The sequence below is a fragment of the Diceros bicornis genome, chromosome 3 (genome assembly GCF_020826845.1).
Source record: "Diceros bicornis minor isolate mBicDic1 chromosome 3, mDicBic1.mat.cur, whole genome shotgun sequence".
In the NCBI taxonomy this organism is placed as follows: Eukaryota; Metazoa; Chordata; class Mammalia; order Perissodactyla; family Rhinocerotidae; genus Diceros; species Diceros bicornis.
Genome location: NC_080742.1, coordinates 35055998 through 35073218, shown reverse-complemented (window position 1 = coordinate 35073218; position 17221 = coordinate 35055998). Strand labels below are relative to the sequence as shown.

The window sequence follows — 17221 nt, the reverse complement described above, 5'->3', positions numbered from 1 at the left end:
TGACTTCAACTCAGATTTATTCAATTTTTAAAAAGTAATAAAAACACTTATTAAACACTTCTATTGAACATGTTTAGGTAAAATATCTTGTTGAGTTTAGGGACCCAAATAGCAGACACCTAGAAATAAAAACAGAAAAATAACTTGAATCTATTTTCATGGTCCACATACAGTGAAATGCAAAGCAAACATAATGGACATCATATATGATATTGGCTTCACAGAAAACATTAGGAGGTTGACACATAGGCATAAACAATTAATCTTAAAAATGTCACTCTATATGATTACAAACAAGATTATTTATATAACAGACTTTATGTCTGATTATATTGTATTTCCAAAAATTATAAATAGTTTAGATACAACCCTATTCTAAATATAAATCCAACAATTTTATGTTACTTTAGCTAAGGAGAAATGAAAATGTGTATGATACTTGGATGTTACTTAAAGCTGACTTTTCATGTTTAGGACATAGTAAATTTGAAAGGAACACTTCAACTGAAGCAATTTTAAAGGTAAAGGTAAAGGTCATGTTTTAGTAAAATGAAATCAGGAAGACTTACTTAAAAGAAGATTGGAAAAAGTCCCCTCAATAGCAATCTTTGTAAAAAATTTATAACCATTCTCAACTGTTTCATTTCAAAAGAAGATTGTCATCTAGGTGAGACGTTTAGAGCAGATATGCAATAGAGTAGATATGCAATGTTTTCCTAGAAAAGGGTCTTTTGTATCAGATCTCAAAGTAAAAAATTTAATTCACTTTTGCTCAGTATTTAGGTCACACCTCAAACTAATCTAATAGATCTTAAGTTCACCAGGTAAAATTGCTAACATGAAAGCTCTTAAAATTCTTTAAGATACTTCTTTCTCCAAAATCTACAAAATAATTAAGTTTTAGGCTTACTTTTTATTTTATTTATGAATACACCTTCAACTATGAAATTCAGTTCAGTCCTCTGCATGTGTCAGATGATAGGGAAGCATGCTACAAATCCCTTGTATTTCTCTTCCAACTATCTAGCTGTGAAAAGGGAAAAAATAAAATTTTAAAACAAAGTCCCTGAATTGGCCCAAGTATACTTACTTTCATAAACTTACATTTAAAGTAAAACTGTCTCCAAAGTGACCCCTTTTTTCCAAGCATCTCCCAGTCTACCTTAGAAAAAACAGGGTTTTCCAAAACAGGAGAGAATTTGACAGTAGGACATACTGACACAGATACGCTGAATGGTTGGTCACATATAATCTTGCATAGACTTTGTGTTCAGTAAAATGCTCCCAGATGTTGAGCGTAAGATGATGAATTCACAGGAGAGAAATCTTTGAAGACAAATCAGGACATTGGAAAGCAAAAGGTTGAAAATTTTATAACATGTTTCTCTGAAATGGTGCATATTTTTCTCCTCAGAAGAGAAAAAGTGTAAGATTACATTCTCAATTTTGGCTTTTCTTAGGAAGACAATAATGGTCTGTGCCAAAAGATTTCTTATCTTAAAATGAAAATGTATGAGGGAAAGACTCCTTAAAAAATGTATATCAACCACATCTTAATAAAATTTATTCTCCAGTGTGGGGTATGGGCTATCCAATTCTAAAAGTAAAAATCCACAATTTAAATTTTATCTGAAAGGAATCTAAACATGAGTGAGCTTAAACTATCATCTGAATCATTGAATTGGTCATTTTATTCTATTTTAAAGTGTACAGATGTTATTGAAATATATCCAGTTTCAGCTGGGAAGATATAGGTTCAAGGTCTGTTCTTGGTTATTCCAGGAACTCTGTTTGCACAGTGTTCATAATTTCAACAAAACCCTCTAGTTCTTCCAAAATGAACTTTTTCAATCTACTGAACAGAATTCACGTCCACACTCTGATGTTGATTTCAGCAGCATTTGTCTCTGTGAAGCACATCAAAATCACTCAAACATCAAATTGCTGATTTGATAGAATGATTTATTTTCCCATTACAGGAAAGTCATGAGTGACTTGTTCTGAGGTATGTTTTTGAGCTATGAAGGACATCTATTAGAAAGCTCCATACTTGAAGGTTTGTCTTCAGGTGATAACATTTTATGGCTGGACAGTCTCTGCAGGTACCAGATTCCCTGTTGTATCCAACTGCATACATTTACACGTGCACGCAGAAACAGGACACTCTGCATGGTCCCTAAAAAAACAGGTCAAGTAACAGTTAAAAATCTAAATTATACATATATACATACATTTATTTATCTATATACCTATCAATACCTATAATGCAATTTTTCAAAATGGCATTTGGAAAAATACAGGAATTAAAACCCAAAAAGTATTAAAAGCATTAAATTGGAAATGACTGCCAAGCTGAACTTGGGGAGAAAGCTACTGAAAAATGAATAGCTTTATATCCTAAATACATAATGAGATATCTCGTTTACAGTTGTGAAGGTGACAAGGATGTGCTCAGAGTTTAAATTAAAGCCAATGTGACAAATTGGGTGTAAAAATTACAGCAATGAGGAGGACAGGGCACTGGCACTGTTCAAAGTAAAAGCTAAATATGGTCTTGAGAGGCGCCATTGCATGAGGTGTTTACTTACTACATAACAAGCTTATTTAGAAGATAACTGATGTAGTAGTTTGATATGTACTCTATCATTTAATTTATAATTCAATTATCTATTACATATGATAGAACATTTAGTCAGTTGTAAAAAACATAAACATATCCTTTCCCCAAAGAAATAAAATAGAGTTAAATAATGCTATAAAACATTTAACTCATACATAATATTTAAACTATTTCTTATATAAGTATTAATTTTATAGCTTAAGATTACATAGGATATCTAATGATAGAAATGTTGACACCACTTCTGTTAACTCAAGTGACAGTATAAAAGAAATTCATCCTTTGGTTGTATAAACCTGAACTATTTATTTTTTTCTTTTTTTTTTTTTTAATTTTTATTTATTCATTTATTTTTGTGAGGAGATCGGCCCTGTGCTAACATCTGCCAATCTTCCTGGTTTTTTTTTGCTGAGGAAGATCTGTGCCCATCTTCCTCCACTTTATATGGGACACCGCCACAGCATGGCCTGACAAGCCCTGTGCTAACATCCGCCAATCTTCCTGGTTTTTTTTTGCTGAGGAAGACTGGCCCTGGGCTAACATCTGTGCCCACCTTCCTCCACTTTATATGGGACACCGCCACAGCATGGCCTGACAAGCAGTGCGTCGGTGTGTGCCCGGGATCCGAACCTGCGAACCCTGGGCCACCGCAGCGGAGCGCGTGCACTTAACCGCTTGCGCCACCAGGCCGGCCCCTAAACCTGAACTATTTAAAAGGCCATCTGTTTTATCTCCTCTAACTCTAAGCCTGTTGAAGAAGGAATGTGATTACCTGAACCAACTAAGCATATGTCCAGCATGCCCACCGTGTCTGCAATTGTGACACCATGTAAACCAGTTGTTAAATTGAGCTAATTTTTTGTCCTTGCTCAAGTCTACTTTTTCGTCTGATTTGGATCCTCCTATGGGTCAAAGAAAATGATCTTCATTAACCATATCACAATATTTTATTCAAAGTTTCTTAAAATGTATTTCTAAAACTATGTCAAAATACAAATCACACATCATATTGAAATAGCAATTTTAATGCTAGGATTTAGTTTAGATTAAAAAAATAGCACATAATTGGAGTTTCTTTACACTTTTACTAGCCAATAAAAAAATAGAAAAATATAAATTATCAAACCCACTAAGAAGCAATCTGAATTAACAACTTCAGAAAAACAAACAGTGGTTTAAAATCTTTCCCACAAAGCAAACACCAAATACAGTTTACAGATGAGTTCTACCAAACATTGAAGGAACAAGTGATTTTCATCTATACAAACTCTTCCAAACAACAGGAAAAAAAGAAGGGAAATTCCCCAACGCACTCACAACATTGGTATAATTTTGCTAACAAAACCAGATAAAGATAATATGACAAAGGAAGATGGCCAATCTCCCTCCTGAACAGACATAAAAATCCTAAGTAAAACATTAGCAAACAGTATGATTTAGCAATTCTACTTCTAGGCAAATACACTAGAGAAATTTTTGCACATTCTAAAAGGAGACATATGCAGGAATGTTCATAGCAGCATTGCTTATAATAGTAAAAATCGGGAAACAACCAGTGTCCATCAAGAGTAGAGTGGAAAAACTGTTACAGTCATGAATGAAACACTAAAGAGTAATAAAATGAATAAACTACAGCTACATTTATCAGCATAATTGAAACTAAAAAAAAAAAACCCAAACCTTCAAAGGTTTGAGCAAAAACGGCAAGTTAAAGGAGATATTCCATATGATTCAGTTATATAGAATTTAAAGCACAGACAAAACTAACATGTGATAAAACTATACCCAGACAGGCAAGAGACTGAATAACACACAATTTAGGCCAGTGGTTACCTCTGGGGAGGAGGAAAGAGGTGTAACTAGGCAGGGAGAAATGATCAACGGCACTGGAAGACAATGTTATCTTAAGCAGGGTAGGGGACACATTGATGTTTGATTTATCACAGAACATGATATATACATTTCTATCCGTGTTATAGTTCAAAGAAAACTGAACAAAAATGTTATTACACATGCACATCTTCACACACACATTTATCTAACTTTCAATGCTCAAAAAATTCTCATTCTATTAATTTTGATCACCTTAATGTTTTCTTTTCTTCTAAAACAACAAATTAAAATATTTTAAGATGGTATATAACTAGAGACAAGAAGAGAAAAATGAGTAAGTAAAAATATTAAGTTCAATTAAGCAATTGTGTACCTATTAAGACATGATGCTATGCCCAAAATTTCATCTGGACCACTGCTGGTCACACTTTAATGACCACATGGATAGTCTTGCAAATAGTTTTTAAAAATACCCATCTGTTTTTGCTAATGATATGAAGGTGAAAGGATGTGTAGGTGTTGCAAGGATTTAAAATGTAAATACACTGAAATTCTTCCTAAAACCTTCATGAAAACAATTAACAATAAACGAGGGAAAAGAGGGAAGAGAAAATATAGACCTTTTAAAGATAAACTATTTTAGAGGGGCCAGTCCCGTGGTGTAGCAGTTAAGTGCATGTGGTCTGCTGCTGGCGGCCTGGGTTCGGATCCCGGGTGTGCACCGACACACCGCTTGTCAGGCCATGCTGTGGTGGCATCCTATATAAAGCAGAGGAAGATGGGCATGGATGTTAGCTCAGGGCCAGTCTTCCTCAGCAAAAAGAGGAGGACTGGCATGGATGTTAGCTCAGGGCTGATCTTCCTCACACACACACACACACACACTCAATAAATAAATAAATATTAAAAAAAAAAAAAGATAAACTATTTTATACCTTTGTGTATAGCTCTCCTAAGTGATTTTCACTTTGGTTTTGTAACTTCTAATACACACAGAAAACAGAGTGAATCCAGAACAAACTAATCCTTGTTTCTCTGATGAAGCTGAAAATATTAAGGTCTACCTCATGACCATGAGAAAAGATTTTTTAAGATGAAACAACTTTAAATTTAAAAAGATTTATAGTGAATTATGAGGATAAGTGCTACAGAATAGTTGAAGAAAACTAGAGTTTCACTTAGGCGCTAACTAATAATGATAATAAAAGAAGAGTAAGAAGGATACTAACTTTAAAAAATGTATTACATCTAGAAGTTAAGCCCTATAAGGTCCTGTTTTCTTTTGGAACTCAGATTCTTCTGTTTTTACACACCAAAAAAGAATATGTTTATTATTTTGTAATTACCTCAGCTCAGCAATGCCTTTAAAAATCACATTCAGGCTCCCCTAATTTTCCTACACTATTTCCTACCAAGTCTACTTCCTCGGCCCTTGTCACACTGATACACTTGCTAGTTCCTATACACTCTCTGTACTTATCATACTCACCAATCTTTTGCCCTAGTTCATGCTTTTGATACTGTCTATAATCTAGAAAGGCTTCCCTAAAATCTTCGTGTATTTAAATCTATGAAACTTTAAAGGACCAGATTAAATGGCATCTTCTTTCTGAAGTTTTCCACATATCCTTCAAACAGAAGTAATGTTTCTGTCTTTCAGAATTCCTAACACTTTCCTTATATAAATCCCTTATTCACCTCAGGGAGCTAAATGTGTTTCAGAATTCGGAATGTTTTGAGATTTAAAAAATATAATAAGCAAATATCATATAACACCTCCAGGAAAGTCTGAGGCAGCATTCTGTAATCAAACACATCACTATTTCTGCAGTGAAACATATGAATATTCACAAATAAACAAGAGAAATAAAGACTTGAATAGCCTCATGTCAATTCTGAAAGGGTTTTTTTTTTTGGCCAAATGAGATTATTGTAAATTCATTTAAAAAAAAATTGGATTTTCAGATCTTTTTAGAGATTTTGGAATGACAGATAAAGGATTCTGGGCCAGTATTTATTTTCTACAACATATCATTTCTTATTTTATATTAGTTACCCACGCTCATTGTACACCATAAGCTCCACAAGCATCTTTGATTCGTCTCAGCACATCAGCCTTATCTTAATGGATTAAACAAGTGCTCAAATATATGTTATATAAAGAAATTATTTCTGAAGCAAATTTAGAGAAATATTTCTGAAGCAAATACGAAAAAACATTAAGATCTGATAAATCTGAGTGTTGAATCTTCATTAAATTAATAGTCTCCAGGAGAGTGACGTCAGCAACATGGCAGAGTGAGTTGTTCCCTTTGTCTCTCCCCTCTAAGATACAACTAAATGGACATTCATTAACCAACAGAGGATTCCCTACACAGTATAACAGGACTTCTGAGAGACCCACACAGCTATGCATCTGAAGGTGGGTGGACTGGCTCCCTGGGAAGCAGTGGAATTAGGTGAGCAGACCTCTCCCCCTTCCTTGTGGCAGTGATCCAGGTCATGGATCCTCACACAGCAGCCGGCATGACTATAAGAGGAGGCGGGGGCAGCCTGGCCCACGCACGAATGCTTTAGGAGTGGCAGCCCGGCCTGCAGGTGTGCCCACCATGCTGTGGCGACACTGTGCATGGGAACGCTCCCCACCCAGTGACAGCAGCTCAGCCCCCTCGCTTGGGAGCCCCATACACCAGCTCTACCAAACTGCCCAGGAGCGCAGTGCCGGACGATGCAAAAGAAAGCGCTCCCCCCACCTAGCGCAGCAGCTCAGTTGGTCCCCTGCCCAGGGGAGCAACCCTGCCCACACAAGAGCAACCCACTCACCAAGCACAGAGGCCCCGCCTGTACGTGCGTAATCCACCAAGTGGCTGCGGCCAGCCCGTGCAAACGCAGAGCAGCCCCACTGGCACAACTTCCAGCAGATGGGGCGGGATTAGAAAACAACAGCTCCTACCCCTCCCCGCCGGTGGTGGCAGGTGGAATCTGCGACCTAATACTACCACAAATGCACCAGCAAAGGATCAATTCATCAAAACCGTGAAGAACTACACTTCAGAGCAGAAGGAAAATGACAAGTCTTCAGAAAACAATCCTGAAGTCACAGTAATTTACAATCTAAATGACAGAGAATTCAAAATAGTTGTCATAAGGAAACTCAATGAGTTATAAGAAAACTCAGAAAGACAGTTCATGAGCTCAGGAATACAATTAATGAGAAGAAAGAATACTTCACCAAAGAGACTAAAGCCCTTAAAAAAATCTATACAGACATTCTGGATATGAAGAACAATTAATGAGATAAAAAATAATCTAGAAACCATAAAAAATAGAGCTAACCTTATGGAGGAGAGAATAAATGCCCTAGAAGGGCAGCAAGGCAAAAGGAACTCCTATAAAGAAAACTTACAAAGGAACCCCTATCAGGCTTTCAGCAGATTTCTCAGCAGAAACCTTACAGGGTAGGAGAGAATGGAATGATATATTCAAAATATTGAAAGACAAAAACTTTCAGCCAAGAATACTCTATCCAGTGAAACTATCCTTCAGATACAATGGAGCAATAAAAGCTTTCCTAGATAAACAAAAGCTGAGGGAGTTCGGGAGTTCATCGCCACTAGACCTGCCTTACAAGAAATGATGAAGGAAGCACTCCTACCTGAAACAAAAAGGCAGAGGTTTACAAAGCTTTGAGCAAGGAGATAACTAGACAGACAAAATCAGAAAATTGCAGCTCTCCAACAGAACAAGTTAGCAAACAACTATAACATCAAAGATAAAGGGAAGGAAACCACCAAAAATAACTATATTACTAATTACTATAAACACTTCAATTTAATCACAAACTCACAACACAAAAAAGAATAATTTATGACAACAATAACTCAGAAGGGGAGGAGAAAGGGATGGAACCTGCTTAGGCTAATGGAGATGAGAAGCTATCAGAAAATGGACTATCTCATCTATGAGATCTTTTATAAAAACCTCATGGTAACCAGTAAACAAAAAATCAGAGCAGAGCCACAAATCATAAATAAGAGAAAACTGAGAAAACCACCACAGAAAACCACCAACTGAAAAGTCCAGGACCAGATGGCTTCTCTGGAGACTTCTACCAAACATTCAAAGAAGATTTAATACCTATCCTTCTCAAACTATTCCAAAAAAACGGAAGAAAACGGAATGCTTTCTAACTCATTCTGTGAGGCCAACATCACCCTGATACCAAAACCAGACAAGGACAACACAGAGAAGGAAAATTACAGGCCAATATCGCTGATGAACACAGATGCAAAAATCCTCAACACAATATTGGCAAATCAAATACAGCAATACATTAAAAGAATCATACACCGTGATCAAGTGGGATTCATATTAGGGATGCAGGGATGGTTCAACATCTGCAAATCAATCAATGTGATACACCACATTAACAAAACGAGGAGTAAATATCACGTGATCATCTCAATAGACACTGAAAAGGCATGTGAGAAGATCCAACATCCTTTTATGATGAAAACTCTCAATAAAATGGGTATAGAAGGAAAGTACCTCAACATAATAAAGGCCATATATGACAAACCCATAGCCAACATCTTACTTAGTGAAAAACTGAAAGCCAAGGATGCCCACTCTCGCCACTACTATTCAACATAGTACTGGAGGTTTTGGCCAGAGCAACTAGGCAAGGAAAAGAAATACAAGGTATCCAAATTGGAAAGGGAGAAGAGAAACTCTTGCTGTTTGCGGATGACATGATTCTATATACAGAAACCGCTAAAGAATCCACCAGAAAACTATCAGAAATAATCAACAACTACAGCAAAGGTTCAGGGTACAAAATCAACTTACAAAAACCAGTTGCATTTCTACACTCTAATAATGAACTAACAGAAGGAGAACTCAAGAATACAATCCCATTTACAATCACAACAAAAAGAATCAAAAACCTAGGAACAAATTTAACCAACAAGGTGAAAGACCTACACACTGAAAACTTATTATAAGACATTACTGAAAGAAATCAAAGAAGACATAAAGAAATGGAAAGATATTCCATGCACATGGATTGGAAGAATAAACACAGTTAAAATGTCCATATTACTGAAAGCAATCTACAGATTCAATGCAATCCCAATCAGAATCCCAATGACATTCTTCACAGAAATAGAACAAAGAATCCTAAAATTTATATGAAACAACACAAGACCCCAAATAGCCAAAGGAATTCTGAGAAAAAAGAACAAAGCTGGAGGCATCACAATCCCTGACTTCAAAATATACTACAAAGCTATAGTAATCAAAACAGCACGGTATTGACACAAAAACAGACACACAGATCAATGGAATAGAATTGAAAGCCCAGACATAAAACCACACATCTATGGACAGCTAATCTTTGACAAAGGAGTTAAGAACATACAATGGAATAAGGAAAGTCTCTTCAACAAATGGTGTTGGGAAAACTGGACAGCCACATGCAAAAGAATGAAAGTAGACCATTATCTTACACCATACACAAAAATTAACTCAAAATGGATTCAAGACTTGAATGTAAGACCTGAAACCATAAAACTCCTAGAAGAAAATATAGGCAGTACACTGTTGGACATCAGTCTTAGCAGCATCTTTTCGATGTCTACTCAGGCAGGGGAAACAAAAGAAAAAATAAACAAATGGGACCACATCAGACTAAAGAGCTTCTGCACAGCAAGGAAACCATGAACAAAACGAAAAGACAACCCACCAACTGGGAGAAAATATTTGCTCATCATATATCCGACAAGGAGTTAATCTCCAAAATATATAAAGAACTCATACAATTTAACAACCAAAAAAACAACCCGATCAAAAAATGGGCAGAGGATACAAACATTTTTCCAAGGAAGATACACAGATGGCCAACAGGCACATGAAAAAGATGTTAAACATCACTAATTATTAGAGAAATGCAAATCAAAACTACAATGACATATCACCTTACACCTGTCAGAATGGCTATAATTGCCAAGACAAGAAATAACAAATGTTGGAGAGGACGTGGAGAAAAGGGAACCCTTACACACTGCTGGTGGGAATGCAAACTGGTGCAGCCACTATGGAAAACAGTATGGAGACTCCTCAAAAAATTAAAAATAGAAATACCATACAATCCAGCTATTCCACTACTGGGCATTTATCCAAAGAACATCACATCAACAACACAAAGAGATTTATGCACCCCTATATAGGTTCATTGCAGCATTATTCACAATAGCCAAGACGTGGAAGCAACCCAAGTGCCCATCAACTGATGAATGGATAAAGAAAATGTGGTGTGTGTGTGTGTGTGTGTGTGTGTATATATATATATATCTATCTATCTCTCTCTCTCTCTCTACACCCAGTGGCATACTACTCAGCCATAAAAAAAGACAAAATCATCCCATTTGCAACAACATGGATGGACCTTGAGGGTGTTATAAGTGAAATAAGCCAGACAGAGAAAGACAAACACCATATGATTTCACTTATATGTGGAAGATAAACTAACACGTGGATAAAGAGAACAGATTAGTGGTTACCAGAGGCAAAAAGGGTGGGGAGATACCAAAATGCGTAAAGGGTCACATATGTATGGTGATGGATAAAAACTAGACTATTAGTGATGAGCACAATGCAGTCTATACAGAAACCGATATATATAATAACATACACCTGAAATTATACAATGTTATAAACCGATATATAATAATGTACACCTGAAATTATACAATGTTATAAACCAATATGACCTAAGTAAAATAATTTAAAAAAAATTAATAGTCTCTATAACAGAGAGCTTGAAATGTCTTACGATTTAATTTTCTTCAAATTCTAGAAAATTGTTTTTATCTTTTCTTACCTATTTCAAAAATAGAAAAGACTGAAAAGCTAATATTTAGCAAAAAGGAACAGCAATCAGGCCATGATAGCTTCCTGAAGCTTATGGTCCAAAATATGTATTAAATTTATTTCTGTGTATCTCAGTTCACACAGAACTTATTTGTGCTATATTCGGCCTCCTTGTTCTTTCACTGTAGTAGATTTTTATTCTGAATTGTTATTTTCTATTTATTGGTATCAGGACCATAAAAAAAGTGATCACTATGCAATGTACAAAATGAAAATCCTTGATTAAAATTTTTTTTTGTGTGTGTGAGGAAGATCAGCCCTGAGCTAACATCTATGCCAATCCTCCTCTTTTTGCTGAGGGAGACCGGTCCTGAGCTAACATCTATTGCCAATCCTACTCCTTTTTTTCCCTTTTTCTCTCCAAAGCCCCAGCAGATAGTTGTACATCATAGTTGCACATCCTTCTAGTTGCTGTATACGGGATAACGCCTCAGCACGACGGACAAGCGGTGCATTGGTGCATGCCAGGGATCCAAACCCGGGCCGCCAGTAGCAGAGCGCGTGCACTTAACCACTAAGCCACGGGGCCGGCCCCCACTTGATTAAAATTTAAATCAAAATTAACACATGCATTTGAAAACATTACATACTGTCTTCTTAAAAAAAAGGCATCTAGATTGAGAAATAATTACTCAGCCAATGATACCAGCAAATCTCTTTTACAGATGTCAAAGTAACAACAAAACAAACTTACATGAACTAGCTGCAGAACAGAACTACAAAATCTCATAACTAGAAAGGATTTCCCAGTCCAACACTTTATATGAAAGAGGGCTAAAATACCTCTCAATGTCACAGACTGAATATCACAAAGCTAGAACTAAAACAGGCATTCTGACACTATACCCAGTTCTTTTTTTTTTTTTTTTTGTGAGGGAGATCAGCCCTGAGCTAACATCTATGCCAATCCTCCTCTTTTTGATGAGGGAGACCGGCCCTGAGCTAACATCTATTGCCAATCCTCCTCCTTTTTTTTTTTTCTTCCCCAAAGCCCCAGTAGATATTTGTATGTCATAGTGCACATCCTTCTAGTTGCTGTATGTGGGACGCGGCCTCAGCATGGCCGGAGAAGCGGTGCATCGGTGCACGCCCGGGATCCGGACCTGGGCTGCCAGTAGTGGAGCACATGCACTTAACCGCTAAGCCACCGGGCCGGCCCTATACCCAGTTCTTTATTCATTATTCAATTATACCAGTATGCCAAATACTCAAACATTTTTAATTAAAATTTAGTATCATTTTCAAGTTATATAAATAGGTGGAATATTTCCAGCCATTGGGTACATTATATTCAACTATCTACTGTTCTCAAAATTTTTTTCTACGCTTACTATAAGCAGTAAACAATAATCCTAATATTTCTAACCATTAAAAAATACATATATATGTGTGTGTGTATATATATTCACATACACACACACATATATATTTAGTAGGTAAGTGACAAATATAGCAGTAAAGGGATCTGACTTCTAGGTTAATAATTTCTCTGTGTATGTCACAGGAAGATTTTGAAGATGAAATAAGAGAAAATGTGAAAGTGCCTTGAGACTATCAAAAGCTCTTTATGCAAACAAGGTATTTGCTAACAGATGAGGGCACACTGACTTTCAAACATAAAATTTGAGGAAACTCCTCTTAGAAAAAGTGATAAGAAAATGGTATAATTATAAGATTACTCAATATGTAAGCTCTTCTCACAAACTTTAAACTGGCCAGCATTTGTGAGATTACCTGAGATATCATGGATATAGATTTTACTTTCAATGAATAGATTTTATAAATTGCAGGGAATACAAAAACCTTCAAGCCAGCAAAGTGGCTCACTCTCAGAAATAATATGAACTCAGGCTACTAGGTCTTTGATTTACAACACTGAATCAATTATATAGGAATAACTTCAGCTCAGAAAAGTACATTGTAGAATGATGTCATACCAGGACAGCTAGAAACAGGTGTTCCCATATTAATGAGGCAAAGTGCGCATCGAGGAAGGGGTTTTCGACAGCCAGGGCAGCTTGTGACTTTAGATTTTGTTGGCGAGCCACTGACACCATACTGACTGAAACCTCTGCCCTGATGAGGCACAGTTGAACAGCTATAGGAGATAGACTTGCCACAGAAATTGCAACTCACAAACACCTATAAAACAAAGGAAAGGAGGAATAAATATCATGCCAACTTTAGAAATAAAATAAAAAATTCAAAGTTGATCCTAACAAATTATTTTTAAATATTTTTTAAACTTTATTTTATATTATAAAATAATTTGTCATCTGCTAAGTTTGACTAGTTCTCAATTAAGATTTCCACTTAGCAGTTACATTACTTGAGTACTTCTCTGTTGTTTGTTTAGTTATATTCTTCCTAATGCCACTGATTTCCACCAAAAAACTTGAAAACATTAGATCCCAACATTTTAGAAATAACAAGGACTTTAGAGTTCACACTGAGACATTACAAAATATCCCAATATTATTCCTAATCCAAAGTTCAATGATATAATCTCTTGAACAAAATTTTCTTGTAAAGAAAACACTCATATCCTTAAGATAAAAAAAGAGTTAAGGATCTTAGAATGGTAAATAGTTAAAACCTTAGAATAACAGCAATAGAAACTATTTATTTTGCTTTTACATTAAACTCCTAGGCTCTTAAATACTTATCATATAGATTAGTAACAAATATTATCATGTAATGCTATTTTACTAATATTTGGGTGGTTTTAATATAAGAACTAATTTCTCAACTTTCTAAAATAAGAAAATAGCACCATCCAGTGCTCACATTGAGGATATACCTGATATTTAATGTCTTAGATATAGTGATTTCGTGTCATATGCTTTATGTGATAATTGATCTCATGTTTTTTAAACTAATGCTAAAATAAAAAAAAATTCCATGTGTAATTAGACACATCTATATATATAGTTAAAGAAAAAAGCAAATCCTGCCTTATTACACATAAATAGTCCAGAAAAACTTAATACATAAATGGAATTTATAAGATCATATAATAGTTTTGATTCTGAAAGGGCCTGGAATATCCTGGAAAAACCTCAGACAGCCCTAGGATTGATATAGGTTTGCCTAAGATCCTCTAGGGTCTGCTGTGGTTTGCTCTATCTCAGATTAAAGCTCAAGTCAGTGAGACGATTGTTAGGAAGTGGCAGGACCAAAAAACAGGAAGATCAAGGACAAAGTACAGTCTAGAATACATAAAGACATCAATGGGAACTCCATATAAGCAAAAGAATGAGCTAATAATAACTTATTAAATTGAACTCTAAATTTATCCTATATAACACGCTGTAAATACTCTTATTTTTTGCTGGACTATTAGGCACACGTTACAATTTGATTCTCTCCAAAACAATGTACTTACTTGTGCTAAAGGCTTGGAACTGGGATCCAACTTACTTCTGTGGATATCAAATTCGGCTCGTTTGTGCCAAAACCTCCAAGCATCTAATAAATTTCTATAATTCTCAATCCAGTACTGAACTCTTTCATCTTTAAGAACATCTAAAGGAGAACCCTAAAAAAAACATGAATTATTTCAGTTGGTTAAAAATTTCCTGGCTAAGCCAGAGGACTCTAGGTAACAATGTGAGTATGAGTCACACGGAAGAATAGGCCTCCTTTTTCCACAAAGTTGGCTCCCAATGAGGATACAGATAAAATAACTGATGGAAGCTCCGTTAATTTACTTTAAGCTGGTCTCTACTAATGACATAAATAAGTACTGTATATATCATTATACCTGGCCAGGGAAGTGCAATTTTCTCTCTCTTATTTAAGTTTAAAAACTCAAGAAGCAAATAATTCACCTTCCTGGCTGAATACAGTAATAAGTGATGTGAATACTCTTTGTCCCCAAAATTAAAACCTCTGGGTTCACAAAATCTGTTTACTATCTAATCCAAATGCACAGCAAAGTTGCTCACACTTTTTTTGTGGGGCAGGGGAGAGAAGATTACCCCTGAGCTAACATCTGTTGCCAATCCTCCTCTTTTTGCTGAGGAAGATTGGCCCTGGGCTAACATCCATGCCCATCTTATTCTACTTTATATGTGGACGCCACCACAGCATGGCTTGATAAACAGTGTGTAAGTCCACATGTGGGACCTGAACCTGCGAACCCTGGGCTGCCGAAGTGGAGAGCACGACCTTAACCACTATGCCACGGGGCTGGCCCCACTCAATCACATCTAAAATAATAGAGAAACTAGTCCTTCATTCTAGCAATGTCCTGTGACCTGAGATGCTGTTTTTGTATTTATCTGAAAGTTAAACTTGTCTATTCTCTCTCTTCCCCTCAATAAAAACATACATTTATCACCTTAAAAATTAAAAAGAAAAAACCAAAACCAAACCAAAAGTGTTCTTAGTTCTTTTGCCCCTAGACCACAGTGAAAAGCAACAATTTCTTTTCCTTAAATTTACTTTAGATTTCTTCTCATTAAGAACTTCAATGTCTTGCCACTAAGACTTTTCCTAAAGTTACATTTCCCCCAGCAGCTGTAACATTTGTATGTCACCTATGCCTGCTCTGGGTTTTTCATAGACTGCTTTTAGCCCTGTCCAGGATATCTTCCTTAACTTCACACGATGAAGAAAGTAGAACAAGTCTCTACCTCCAATGATGCCATGGGCATCAATCTGAAGCCCAGTTTTCCCAGTCCTATTTGGGGGCCAGAGAGAAAAGTAAAATGTTAGAGAGAACTTAACATGCATCTTACTTATGGAAAAAGGTAAGGAACCTGTAACAGCTAATAAAAACAATCTATCTTTAGGCATTACATCAAAATAGAAGGAGCATATCTTTCATCTATTAATTAGGTATTAATTTCAATCACCAGAGTTAAATTTAGCTAAAAGAACATGAAATGAAAAACTTTTAGCTGACAATTTCATTTCTTAAAAAAGTAAACATCTACTCTAGTCCTACTTATGAACAACTACCCAGCACTAAGTACTAAAGTAGAAAATTTAAAAAGAAAATTCACAGAAAAATAAGAAATCTTCATACTTCACTCTTTCCCTTTCCGTGGCAGTAAGGATAAACTAAGAAAGAATTTGGTCAATTCATATTTGGTAAGCCTTCTCTAGATCTGCCCTGATAAAACCTAAAACCAAGCTGTGACAAAATCTGCAGAGGAAATAGTTCAGAGATTAAGTGTGGCCAAATTAGAAGGGCTTGGGAAATACCTAGGCCTTTCCACAAACCCACAGTAACAAAACGCAAGACCAAAGTGAGCAGCAAGTAACTGAACTTCCAAAAGCATTAACCAACATTCTTCAGAAAAATGTAAACAAATCCAAGTCTCTACAATGTATTATACACAACATCCAGTATTCAATGAAAAATCACTAGACATATTAAGAAACAGTAAATGTGATTCAAAGTCAAGGAAAAAGGCAGTCAACAGAAACTAAACCTAAAATAGCCCATATGTTAGAGTTAGCAAAGACTTCAACGCAACTATTAGACACATATTCAAAGATTTAAAGGAAAACAGTGTTTTAAACAGTGAACAGATAGGGATCTGAGCTGAAAAAATGTAAACTATAAAAAAATTGAGATTCTAGAACTAAAAAGTACAATAACTGAAATTAAGAATACCCTGGAAAACTTAACATCACATAGAAGGTTACAGAAGAGTCAATGAACAAATCAATATAATTTATCCAGTTTGAAGAACAGATTTAAAAAAGATGGAAAGAAAATGAACAGAGCCTCAGATACCTGTGGGACAATATCAAATGGTTTAATGTATATGTAATGAGTCCAAAAAGAAGAGAATGAGATTGAGGCAGAAAAAAACATTTAAGAAA

The 17221-nt window shown here is 35.7% G+C and overlaps 1 protein-coding gene across 6 annotated transcripts in view; it reads right to left on the bottom strand.

The window, feature by feature from the left end:
• The window catches only part of MIOS (meiosis regulator for oocyte development), a 40864-nt gene continuing 23643 nt past the window's right edge, over positions 1 to 17221 (bottom strand). For 5 of the 6 annotated variants that reach the window (XM_058526026.1, XM_058526009.1, XM_058526016.1 and 2 more), the window contains 4 exons: positions 14769 to 14921; positions 13321 to 13525; positions 3393 to 3522; positions 1 to 2176 (listed from right to left, as the gene is read on the bottom strand). In XM_058526026.1, the coding sequence (XP_058382009.1) occupies positions 2080 to 2176; positions 3393 to 3522; positions 13321 to 13525; positions 14769 to 14921 (585 nt within the window). In that variant the 3' untranslated portion in view covers positions 1 to 2079. The remainder of the gene's footprint in view (positions 2177 to 3392; positions 3523 to 13320; positions 13526 to 14768; positions 14922 to 17221) is intronic. The other variant, XR_009216210.1, reaches the window with a different exon arrangement.